The following is a 12405-nucleotide window of genomic DNA, read 5'->3' as shown; positions in this document are numbered from 1 at the left end:
GACGGGGACCCTCATGCTACGGTTCAGAGGAACCCCAAGGAAATGGGGGCCAATAGCTGGGGGGGCAGGTAGAACAAGCTTCCCACAAGGGATGCCAAAGACCCATGGTTTTGAGTCTACTTGGCTGGGGGCACTGGGAGCCCAGCCAGCGGTCAGCCTCCTGACACCGACAGACTGAGCCTACAGTGAGAGACAGGTAACTACAGTGACAAACTGAGCACAGCTCCAGGCCACGGCCTCTACAGCTGGGAGGACGGACAGACAGAGGCGACGACTCGGGTGGACTCTCAGGAAGGCTGTCCCTCTCCCCTCCACCAAAGGCTCCTGGAACAGCTCAATCTTGGCTCTGAGTGCCAGCCTCAGTGCTCACTTGCTGTGCAATCTCTGGCAGATCACTCACCCTCTCTGGGCCTCAGTCTCTTCATGAGTAAAATGGAGAAAACAATGCTACCTATTCCATGCAGGTCTGGTGAGGGTTACATGAACTCCCACAAACCACAGGCAATGAGAACCCAACAGCCTTGATGGAGCAGCAGCAGCAGAAACAAGGCTTGTCCGGTGCCAGGCACCGTGCTATGAACGCCTAACCCACCAACCACACGAGGTAGGTGCTATCACTACCATCAGTCCACGGGGAAGTGAACTGTTCAAGGTCACAGAGCCAGAGAGTGACAGGTGGAACTGGGGACACCTAGCCCTAGAGCCTTCCAGGCTGGCAGGCTGGGGAGCACGGGGCGTCTCCTACCCTTCCACTGCTATTACTGGTACTGGGGTGGGGAGGGGTGCCGAGTCTTGCTGCCCCACCCTGCAAGGCCCAGCACAGACGCTCCTGGCTGCCCACTCTCAGGCTCAGCCCGCGTCACGGTGCTGCTTCTAGAGCTGGGGAAGCTGGCCCAGCAGTCCTCCTCCTGGAGTCCCTCCCACAGACACCAGATGCACCTCGCCATCCAACCCTGGCACTGGGCTGACCGGGGCAGAGTCCAAGGCAGAGACAGCAGGAAGGGGCCCAGGCACCCCAGGCAGGGGAGGGATCCGAAGAGTCGAGGCAGGGAGGGGAGGTGCCCCATCCATCACACGTCACTGTGTCACTGAGACACGCTCTCAGCCTCGGTTTCCCCATCCGTGAAATACGGAAGGGGGCTCAGCACCCACAGACCTCGAGCACACGTGCAAAAATGGACTTGAGATCATGGACACAAGCTCACGGCAGCCTAACTGGGAGGCTGGAGCTCACGACCCCGCCAGATACTGGATTCCAACTCAGAGCAGCCCAAGTTCCGCCCCAGCAGCAAGCCCTCTCCAGCCCCCCAGCAGCTACCCCTCCCAGGGTCTTCCTGGGACCCCCAGCCTGCTCCAGACTCTGTGTTCCAACCATTCAAAGGGCCCTTCTGGTAAAGAACCAGGCCCTAGAGTCTGACAGCCACCAGTTCAAATCCCAGGTCTAGCCCTTCTAAGCTGTGCAACTCTGGGCAAGTAGCTTAACCTCTGTGGCCTCCGTTTCAGTATGTTTTCATGTGTCAAATGGAGACAGCCACCCTACCTCCCCCTCCTAGGAACTGTGTGTGAGGGACCCGGGCCACCACCTGGCAGGGAGGAACAGCTCACTAGCATCCCTGATGATGAGGATGATACTAACACCTTCTGTATTACAGGACACCCCCCCAAGCTCATGAACTAGCCCCTGATGCTCTCCTAGAACCCGCTGCACCCCACAGGCCAGAGCTCTGCCCACACCGGTCCCCACCGAGCAGAACCGTGCCCAGCGGCCACACCACTCACTCAGACCACCCACTCACAAACCGGCCTGGGGACAGGAGCATCACTGAGGTTCCATTTTGCAGATGGGAACACTGAAGCCCAGAGGGAAGCCCGGGCCCTGAGGCGGCATCTGCCCCCTCCTGGCGGTGAGAGCAGGGACGCGGCAGAAGGTGGCTGCCACGGGGCGGGGGGAGGGGGGTGCACTCAGCGGGCGGGCGTACCCGGTTCTCGTCGTAGATGATCTGCACCAGGCTGCGATGTTTCGACTCGATGGGCGGCGGCGACACGGGCTTCTCGGGCTCGGGCGGCTTGGCGGCCTCCTCCTCCAGCTGTTGCTGTGGGAAGCAGAGAGTGTGAGCAGTGAGGCGGCAGCGGCGGGCGGAAGGAGACGCAGGTTCCCAGCCGCAGCAGGCGGCCCCCTTGCAGCCCAGCCTGGTGGCCACGCACAGGAAGTCAGGCTACTAACCATTTCCTCTGAGTCAGCCCTGGGGACTCCGTGCCCTGGAGCAGGCCCCCGCTCCCTCGTGGAAGGGCCCAGCCCAGGGGCTGACTCCAGCCTCGAGGCTCTGACGCTACCCTTCCTAGGTTCAAATCCCACCTCTGTGCCTTTCCAGCTGGGCGAGGGTAAGCAAGCAGCTGAACCTCTCCGTGCCTCACTTCTCCCCTCTGTGAAACGGGACCAAGCATCACGCCTCCCCTCCACCTTCACATGGTGCCGGGAGGGGTCAAATGAGTTAACTCGGGCCAGGAGCACAGAATCCACCAAGAGTCAGCCACTATTACTACCACGGGCATCGTTGTCAGGACAGCCAGTGCGGACTCAGGGCCCAAACTATCCAGGTTAGAACCCTACTTCACCTACAGGAAGTTGCGGGACTTACGTGAGCCTCGCTTTCCTCGTCTGGAAAATGGGGGCAAATCCCGCCCCCACCTGCCAGAGCACACAGAGCGCTCAGTGCCCAGCACACAGCAAGTGCCCGGTCGCCAGCTCATCCTTACCATCTCCTCACTGTCCACCCTGTGCCCTTCACACTGAGCCCTCTTCCTCCAGACACTTGGAAAGCACAATTGTCGGTGGCACCAGATGTTTTTCCCCAAAGAGAAACTAAAGACCAGAGAGGCTAAGACCATGGCCCAAGGTCACACAGGAGGCAAATGAATGTCTACATCTGCAGCCTGACAGGGCACGGCAAATGAGGCTGGGACCCGCAGGAGCAGACCGTCAGGAACTTACAAAGATGCCAAAAGGAGGGCAATGCAGAAGGAGCCAGAAAATGCAGAGGCCTGGCTGGCTTTAGAGCCAACCCTGTCGCCCAGGTCTAGGGAAAGCCTGGCCGCTTCAGTGAGCTACCACAGGCCTCCAGAGACCCCTGATGGCAGCTTCTGGAAGGACAGTCAGCACTTCGCCAAACACCATCAAATAGCGATTCCCATAGCAACTCTGTATGATGGAGAAGTGCCCACCCACAGGGTTTCCTGGGCTGTGAATCTTTATGGAAGTGGATTGCCAGGTATTTCTTCCATGGAGCCACTAGGTGGGTTTGAACTGCCAACCTTTCGGTTGGCAGCCAAGTGTTTAACTGGAGCACCACCAAGGCATCTTGGCAAAATTCTACCAGCTCCCAAAAGTGCATAGTAAACAAAGGCAGACAGTAGAAGCAGGCAGCCAGCAAGGGCGTGCAGCAAGGAATTCCCAACACTCCAGCCTCAGAGGAAAACACACACAGGACACATACTGAGCTAAGACAGCAAGGTGAAGCTCTGTATTAAAGAAAATAGAGCAAAACCATTGCCACCAGGTTGATTCCGACACACAGCGAGTCGTGTGGCCTAGGAGAACCGCTCCACGGGGTGTGCTTGGCTGCAGTCCTTACGGGATCAGAGCACCGGGCCTGCCTTCTGCAAAGCGGCTAAGCCGGTGCCAGTATTTAATTTAGCAGCCAATCACGAACTACCTGCACCATCCAGCGTCCTCATTCAAGGCACAACTCACTAGCTGTGCAGCCACAGGCAAGTCACTAGCCGTCTCTGAGCCTCAGTGTCTTCCTCTGAGACCCAGGAAGTCATAATACCCATCACTTATGGCTGCTCTGAGGCGTGAAGAAGGTAACGCAAGGCCTCATCTCCCCTGACCCTAAGACCACAAGAAGTACATGGTGCCTGGCTACCCTCCTGACCATCAGGGCCAGGGCTACTATGGATGGATCCTGACAGAACGGAAGAAAAATGGGGAACAGGACCTTGGAAAAAAAAACAAGACCTACTGGATGGGTTGAAACCAGAGGACTCTTCAAACCTCGAACCAAAATTAACCTGAGGTCACCTTGTAGTCGAATAACACACAGGCTCAAGAAAGAATAAACTGTTAATCCATCTACAGGTAAATAGACGGGTAGACAGACCGAGTGAGCAAGTACATCTAGGCAAAGGGAATATACCCATGACCATATATAAGGCTGGCAGATGACATTTCCACATACATATTTGTACACGTTTTAAGAAAGTCCGTATAAACAGAACAGAGAACAAAGTTATGATAATTTCTTGGCCACAGTCAACCACCCTGATGGAGCCAGTTGTTGGACCTGTGGGTTGGGGACCATGGTCATGAGGGACGTCAAGCTCAATTGGCATAACATACTACACAAAACCATTGTTCTACATCCTACTGTGGTGAGTAGCGACTGGGGTCTTAAAAGCTTGCAAGCAGCCATCTAAATGCAATGATGGGTCTCTCCTTGTCCAGAGCAAAGAAGAATGAAGAAAACCAAAGACACATGGAAACAATTAGTCCAAGGTACTAGTGGATCATGAGAACCTCAGCCTATCTGACCCTGAGACCAGAAGAACTAGATGGTACCCAGCTACCACTGTCAACCACTTAGAAAGGAATCGGTGCAGAAGACCCCAGATAGAGTGGGAGAACAAGGTGGAACTAAACTCAAATTCATAAAATAAAAGACCAGGTTTACTGGTCTGATATAGAGCCTGGTGGAACCCCTGAGACCATGGCCCCAAATTACCCTCAGGTCTGGAATTGAACCCACTCCTATGGCACTCAGTCAAACAAAAGACAGGCATATAGGGTGACCATTTAAACCAGGCAGACACCCTCCTTAGAAGGATCAATCATGAGAACAGAAGGGCAGTGTTTGCACAGGGAGATAGGTCAGGGGGCAGGAATGCACAGGAAAGAAAGACACAGGGAAGAGGTAACTACACGGAAGAAGTAGGGAGAGAGCTGTTACACTGTGGGGAATGGCAGTCAATGTCATGAAACAAAATGTGTATGAACTGCTGTGTGGAAAATGAATTTGCTCTGTGTGGAAAATGAATTTACTCTGTAAAACTTTCACCCAAATCACAATAAAAATTTTTTAAAAAAGGAAATAATGAACTTATCATCCGTAAGTCCTGTGCTCCTAGAAAAGATCACCTGCATGATCAAGAATGACTGGAAAACCCAGAGGAGAGGTAAGGGGCAGGGAAGCTAGGTTAATAATGGAAACCAACCACCAGAATGCAAATAAGGAGAAAGTTCACGCATCGTCAGAACATAACCAAGGTCACTGAACAACTTGTGGAGAAACTGGGGAATGGGCCCCTAAACTGCTGTATAAACCTTCATCAAAAGCACAATAAAATATTAGTACTAAAAAAAAAAAAAGGAGATAATGCAGAAAAACTCCTGGCCCACAGCTGGGGCTGGATAAAATACTGGTATCTGATCCAAGTCAAACCCCAACGAGATACCACTTCACACCCACTGGGAAGACTACGATCAAGAAGACCGGAAACAACCAGTGCTGGCGTGGATGTGGAGACCTGGAGTCGCACACGGCCAGGGGGACCGTGAACGACGCCTGAGCTGTGGGAGACAGTCTGGTAGGTCCTCCCACAGTCCAGCACAGAGCTACCGTACAACCCAGCCATTCCACTCCTAGCGCAGACCCACAGACTGGACACAGGCATTCCTAGCAGCACCAGCACAGCAGCCAAAGGGGAGAACCAACCCAAGTGTCCGCTGCCTGCGGAGCGGATGAACCAAAGGTGGTCTGCCCGCACCATGGTCCTTATGCAGCCATCAAGGGAATGAAGTGCCGACAGGGCCACCACCAGGTGAACCTCACCAACAAGACACCAGGTCAAAGAACTCGGTCAGAAGAGACGGCGTGTGCATGATCCCATGTCTATGCCACATCCAGAGAGACAGAAAGCAGATTAGCGGTTGCCAGGGACTTGGGGGGGGGGGCAGGGAGGCTGTAACTGCTTAGTGGGTATGGGGTTTCCTTTTAGGGTAATGAGAATGTTATACAACTAGACAGAGGTGAAGCTTGCAACATGCACTAAGTGCACTAAATGCCACTGAACTGTTTGCTTAAAAACAGCTAGTTTTATATAACTATACTTTAAAAAAAATTGCCAAAATAGAATTGAAAATGAAAAAAAAAAAAAAAAAAACTGCTTCATGGAGGGCTGCTCTGAGCCACTACTGACTGCTGGCCCTGGTCACAAACGTGAGCATGTGACCTGTAGCGCCTGCCTAGCCCCAAAGCCCGTTCTGTAGGAGCTGATGGCACCCACACCCTGTGGGCCTCCACAGGGCTCACAGCCACTGGCTCTGAGGCCCAGGCCACCATCTTGGAAGTGCACCAATGGCCCACATCTGGGTCAGGGGGCCTCGACTGACCACGCCCAACTGCTGGACTGTCCCTAATCTCAGCTGCTATCAATGGCCTGCTGATGCCCTTGCAATCAATATCCCGCAGCCCCCATATATTCTGCCAACCCAGCACACCACACGAAGCCCCTTTTCTGGGAAGCTTGAACAACCTTCACCACCCACAGCGGCCAGGGTGGCCCGTGATCCCACACCAAGCCCACACGCGTGTGCAGAGAGGGCCAGGCGTGACCCTGCATCCCCCAGAAGCCTGCACGTGCCCACAGAAATTTTTAATGAGTACCTGCTACATGCCAGGCACTGGGTTAGGAACACCGCAGGTAACAGGGAGAGGGGACCCTGCTTGCTACTCTAATGGGGAGAAGATGAACCCGTCAGAAAGCAGCACAGCGAAGCAGGCGAGGATGCCACTGAAGTAGGGCAGTGAGACCAGGCAGGGCTCTGGGAGCTTTCTCTGTAATGGATCAGAGGGTGAACATCTTCAGCTCTGCAGGTACCTGGGCTGTGCCAGGGGGCAAGTAGCCACAGTGATGTGAGTGGGCATGGCTGTGTTCCAATAAAACTTTATTTACAAAAACAGGTAGCCAGCGGGATTTGGCTAGCTTTGAAGACCCCTGGGAAAGAATATGGTTGGAAGATGTTTAAAGGTCCAGGGACCTTTGAGTGGGGACCTGGATGATTCCAAGGAAGGGGCCGTGGGAACTGCTGGGAAGGGCATTTAGGCAGGGGGACTGGCAGGCAAAGGCTGACGTGGGTCAACTCTGGGGAGAAAAGGTGGCCTAGGAAGGCAGTCTGGTCGTGTCTCAAAACCTGGGGCTTGGACTTCCCAGACCCGGGGCTTCTGACAGGACTCACTCCATGCACAGAGGGGAGAGTGCTAATCTCAAAGGTCATGGGCTACCGGGGGGCCTGGAGACCATTCACAGACATACTGGGCAGGGCTGGCCCATACGGTGCTCTTGTCTGATGAACACCAAGGGCGTGAAACCGAGCCGGCCGCAGAAGGCCGCCCACGGGGGTGACTTGGCCGCGCGGGGCCGCGGCTGCCGCCCGGCTGCCTCAGAGCCCTCCCCCAGCCCTCCCGCTGCCCCACCTGTTTCTTCTTCAGCTTGGAGATCTGCTGCTCCACCATGGTGATCTCGCGGTCCACGCGGTCCATGTTCTGGATGAGCTCCTCCTTGGAGAGCCGAGGAGGGACGAGCTCCAGCTCAGGCTCCGCGTGCGGGGGGCTGGCCGGGGACACCGGCTCCACCTTGCCCGTCAGGCTGCGGTCCTGCAGCAGAGAGACGACACGTGTGGCATCAGTGCAGGGGCTGGGACCCCAGCCAGCGGCCCCCACAAAGTACACCTGCAGGTTCCAGCCCGGACTTCAGGCCCCAGCACCCCGGAGGCCGTGCACTGGGCCTGCCTCTGCCCAGGCTGGCCATCCGACCAGGTGCCCCCTCCCAGCCCTCAGGCCCCTTCTTCGGAAGTCAGAATCCTTCACAGCTTCACCGTTCCGTCCAAACACCTCCTCCTCCGGGAACGTTTCCCAACCTCCCCTCACAAGAGGACACCTTCCTCGCGCGCTCTTCCTGTAGCACGTCTCTCTTAGATACAGATATCTTCCCCACCAGACAAAGTCCCCAAGAACGGGATCCCGGGTCCCGTGACCTCTGTCCCCAAGGCCTGGCCCTCAGCAGGCCTCCATGAACATGTCTTCATGATGTTCAATCCGAACAAGCAAAGTACGACACGTGACAGACAAGACATGGTGCCCTGGGGGTGCGACGGTTAACCTCAAGTTAGCGGTTTGAATCCACGTGTTGGCTCCACAGGACAGACCTGGTGATCTGTGTGTGTGAGAGTTACAGCCCAGACAACCCCAGGAGGCAGTTCTGCAGTCACGCGGCGTCACCGTGAGTCAGAGTCCACTCGAGGCACCAACAACAGCCAACACAAGCAGCACAACCTGGCTGCAAAGTACGTGCAGTACACAGACCCCGGACAACTGGGAGAGGGCCGCGCAGAGGCTAACAGTAGTGTGGTTATCCAGAGGGCCGCAGAGGGGAGGCATCTCTACTTTCTCCTTCCGATTTACAAGTCTGTCTCCGACTTTCCCTTCACTGAGGGTGACTCTTTGTGTAAGAAAGTTGTGTGAAACAAACAAGGAACCGTAAGTCACTTCCTCACTGCCTCCTTCCAAAGCTGCTGCGTGGAGAAGGGCGAAAGGGCAGCCCTCAGCCCCAAGCGCTCACTTCTGGAGTGCAGCTGCCTGGCTTCCAATCACCACCTCCTCGCTCTGCTGCCCGCTCCCTGCCTCAGTTTCCTCATCTGTACCCTGGGGATAGTCACGGTTCCCACCTCCCAGGTTGCTGTGAGGTTTGAAGAGTAAGAACGTGGAAGCGCCGGGCTCAGAGCTGGCGTACTGTAAGCTCTCCCTGAGTGCTGGCTGTCACCATCCTGCCCCAACACCTCCAGGCCTGGCAGCGTGCACGCAACCCAAACCCTGACTCCGTGCCATCAGTCGGGGCCAAGCCGGCAGCTGGTGGTGGAGGCAGCCCCAGGAGGAGTGCCAGGCCACCACCTCCCTGCCCCCACGGCAGCTGCCACCCACAGGACACAGACTGCATTATTCCCTGGGACAACTGCAGAGCTGAGGGCTGCCAAGTGCCCCTCCACCTTGGCCCCCACAGGACTAGCGGAGGCCACACCATCTTACACATACCCTCTCCCCCCTGGGGTCTCTGCCCCAACCCCACAGGGCCCACCAGGGCCTGGCCAGGGCTGAGGGTTTGGGGATCACGCTGGGTTTGCCTCCTGGTCTCATCATGTCCATCTGAGACAGAGGGGGACCCCTGGGCACCCTCCAACAAAATCCACAGGGCATACAGAAAAGACAAAAGTACCCATATGGGCACCCCCACTCTCTCTTGGGGCACCCTCACCAGGCACGCCCTAGAAGTTAAGCCAGCTACCGCTCACTGTTCAGCCTATCCCAGTCCTCAGCTTTCCAGAACCCGTCACCGGGTCCCCACGCTGCCCTACGGGTGGGCTATTTCATTCTCAATTGATGGATAAAAGAGCCAAGAGCTAGGGGCCTAGGCCCAGTGCATGGCAAACAATGTCTGCTAAGGACCAGATGATCAAGAGTCTAGGTTTTGCAGGCAACTACTCAACTTTGCTCTGGTGGCATAGTGCCTAAGGCACTTGACTGCTAACCAGAAGGCTGGCAGTTCAAACCCACCAGCCACTCCTCAGAAGGAAGATGGGGCAATCTACTTCTGCAGTGATACTGCCTCGGCAACCCAAGGAGGGGTCGCTGTGAGTCGGGTCCGACTTGACAGCACATAACAACAACAACACTCAACCTTACCTCTATAGCACAAAATCAACCACAAACAGGACATAAACAAATGGAGCATATTCCAATAAAACTTTATTTACAAAAACAAACTGTGGGCCAGATTTGGCCTGTGGCTGTAGTTTGCCAACCCCTGCTCTAAGTAATTCATGAATCTTAACTCATGTAATTTCAGCAACTACCTGGGAGAGAAGAACATTGTTCCTCCCATTTTACAGACGAGGAAACCGAGGCTCAGAACAGCTCAATGACATGACCAAGGCCACCTGGCCACAGACGCATGGGGCAGTGGTTCAGCGAGTGCAGGAGGGGAGAAGCCGGGCCTCAGGGCCAGTTCTCAGCAGCAGGCGGAGCACACAGTCAGGCCGCAGCGGCCACACCGCAGCAACAAGGTCCTTGCCGCCTTCCCCCCTACCCCACAGAGCCAGCGTGGCTGAGCAGAGAGGCCGGAGCTACCAAACTCCTGTCTCATGCTTCCAGCTGAATTCCACGCAGCAGATGCAAAACCCATCTGAAGGCTCTTGACGTCCCAGCTTCCTCCCTGCCCAAAATTTGCTCAAACTTTCCAAATGTTCTTGGACAGCCTGTAGCAATTAGAACAGTCGATCCAGCCAGGCCCCAACTCTGGGCCCATGGCTTCCCTCGCCAGAGTCCAAGAAGAGAAAGAGACCGAGAGAGACAGAGTGAGACTGTGACCGAGAGAGGCCGAGACAGAAAGAGACAGAGACAGTGGGAGGCAGTGTCAGGTTACCCAGTGAGCGAGGTGAGCACGGGCTCATTGTGCTTGCTTACAGATCTGCAGTGAACGGTTTCACATGTGTTTCATCACATCATGTGAAACTGTACAAATATTCACGAGCTTTTACCTTCTGTCCCTGATGGGAGACAGTGAGACAGAGACAGAGAGGCAGAGGCTGACACAGATACCCAGGCAGAGAGAGAGGGCGCCCCACCAAGGAGAAGGCACCCCACCAAGGAGGGACGAGCAGACCAGGCAGAGATACAAACAGGAGCAACAGGGTCAGGAGCCCGTCTGAGGAGCCTGCGAGCTGAGGGCTCCACACTGCTGTGGTGAAGGGTGGACGCTGAGGACAGAGTGGACAAGTCATCGTTCCTCTGGGGTGTGACGCCACGCTGGGGCGTGTGAGAGCCAGGCCAGGGGCAGGGACGAAGCAGCCCCAGTGTGCCCCACATCCCCTTCCCAGCACCCATCCCAGACCCACTCAAAGGAGGGCTTTCTGAAGGACAGCACCCCGGGAGGCTGAGCCTGCGCCCCCTGCCCTCCACAGCCCCTCAACGGGTCAGAAGAGAAGGGCAATGGCAGAGGTGCTTACAGGGTCATTGCCATATGGCAAGAGGGTAGCACCCTGGAAGACCAGAGGAGGTGGGCTACAGAGCTGCTGCCAGGACCAGACCTCTCCCCCACACCTCCCAGCTCGGACATGGGTGGTACCTCCCGCCTGTTCAATCTGGGGTCCCCTTTCTAAAGCAGGGTCCACAGTTTTAATCCCACTGGGCAGGGAAGGTACCACTGGGTGGTACCTGGGGTGACACTGGCCACGCCCGGCACTATACCTGGCACACAGCTAAACTCAGTTCACGTGAACTGCTGTCAACCCTGCTTTCCCCACCTTGTGATCCGCTCCATCGAGCTATGCTGCCTGCCCCCACAGACCTGCTTCCACCCAAAATCCACCCCTCAGCCCCATCAGGCGACAGGCACAAAAGAGGACCCTGAAAGGCAAAGCTGGGACGCCCCCCCCTCAGCCTGGCCTTTTCGGCACAGGAAGCAGGCCCCAGGCCCAGGCAGCACGAGCAAAGCGGTGTGAAGACGGGTGGAAACCTCCACATCTCCCAGGCTGACGGCTCTGAATTCAGGAGGAGCCCCGGGGCACTGTGAGCCCTCCCAGAACACAAAATCCTGGGTCAACCAGCCAAGTAGAGGAGGCCACCAAGGAAAGGATTTCAGAAGGGGCACATGTGCTCACCATCCCACTGTCGTGGACAAACTCCTGCCCAGACCACCAGCAGACCCCCGAGAGGAGCTCCAGCGGGCTTCCACCACCCCCGAGCCCCAGTCAGGAGCAGGGATGGCTTCCCAGGGCCAGGCCAAACCCCTCATCCCTGGACCCACCTCTGGCTGCCCCGTCCTTGCCCCAGTGCCAGCCTCTGCCCTCCCACCTGGCCCTCTTGGCAGCAGAACTCCCAAGCAGGGGGCAACCCTCACCTTGGTCAGGTCCTCGGGGCCTCCAGGCTGGGCTGCGGCCAGCAGGGCTGAGGGCCGGGCCAGGGGCTCGGGCAGCAGCTCGAGGCGTGGGCGCTTGCTCTCAATGAATTCCATCTCTGGCTTGCCCAGCTCAGGCAGGTACGAGTGGGCCTCGGGTCGCAGGTGCAGCTCCTGAGACCTGTGCAAGCAAGGCCCACAGCATCAGACGGGGAGAACAGAGATCTGCGGCCCACTCCGGCTGAGTGCTGCCTGCTGGGCACCTGTGAGCACACCCTCAAGAGCCTCTGTCCGCAGCTGCAGCTGCAGCCACGCCAAGACAGGCCCTCTATCCACAGCCACGGCCACGGCGAGGCAGGCCCTCCATCCACAGCCACAGCCACGCCAAGACAGGACCTC

General features: G+C 56.6%; 1 protein-coding gene across 1 annotated transcript in view; it reads right to left on the bottom strand.

The window, feature by feature from the left end:
• Positions 1-12405, bottom strand: part of NCOR2 (nuclear receptor corepressor 2) — a 138265-nt gene that overhangs the window by 120561 nt on the left and 5299 nt on the right. The window contains exons 3-5 of the mRNA XM_007938111.1: positions 12010-12187; positions 7533-7712; positions 1980-2093 (exon numbers count right to left, since the gene is read on the bottom strand). Coding sequence (XP_007936302.1) covers positions 1980-2093; positions 7533-7712; positions 12010-12187 — 472 coding nt within the window. The remainder of the gene's footprint in view (positions 1-1979; positions 2094-7532; positions 7713-12009; positions 12188-12405) is intronic.

Source organism: Orycteropus afer, unplaced genomic scaffold (genome assembly GCF_000298275.1).
Source record: "Orycteropus afer afer isolate SDZICR_OR568_19922 unplaced genomic scaffold, OryAfe1.0 scaffold00048, whole genome shotgun sequence".
Taxonomy (NCBI): Eukaryota; Metazoa; Chordata; class Mammalia; order Tubulidentata; family Orycteropodidae; genus Orycteropus; species Orycteropus afer.
This window is presented reverse-complemented; position numbering and strand designations above follow the sequence as displayed.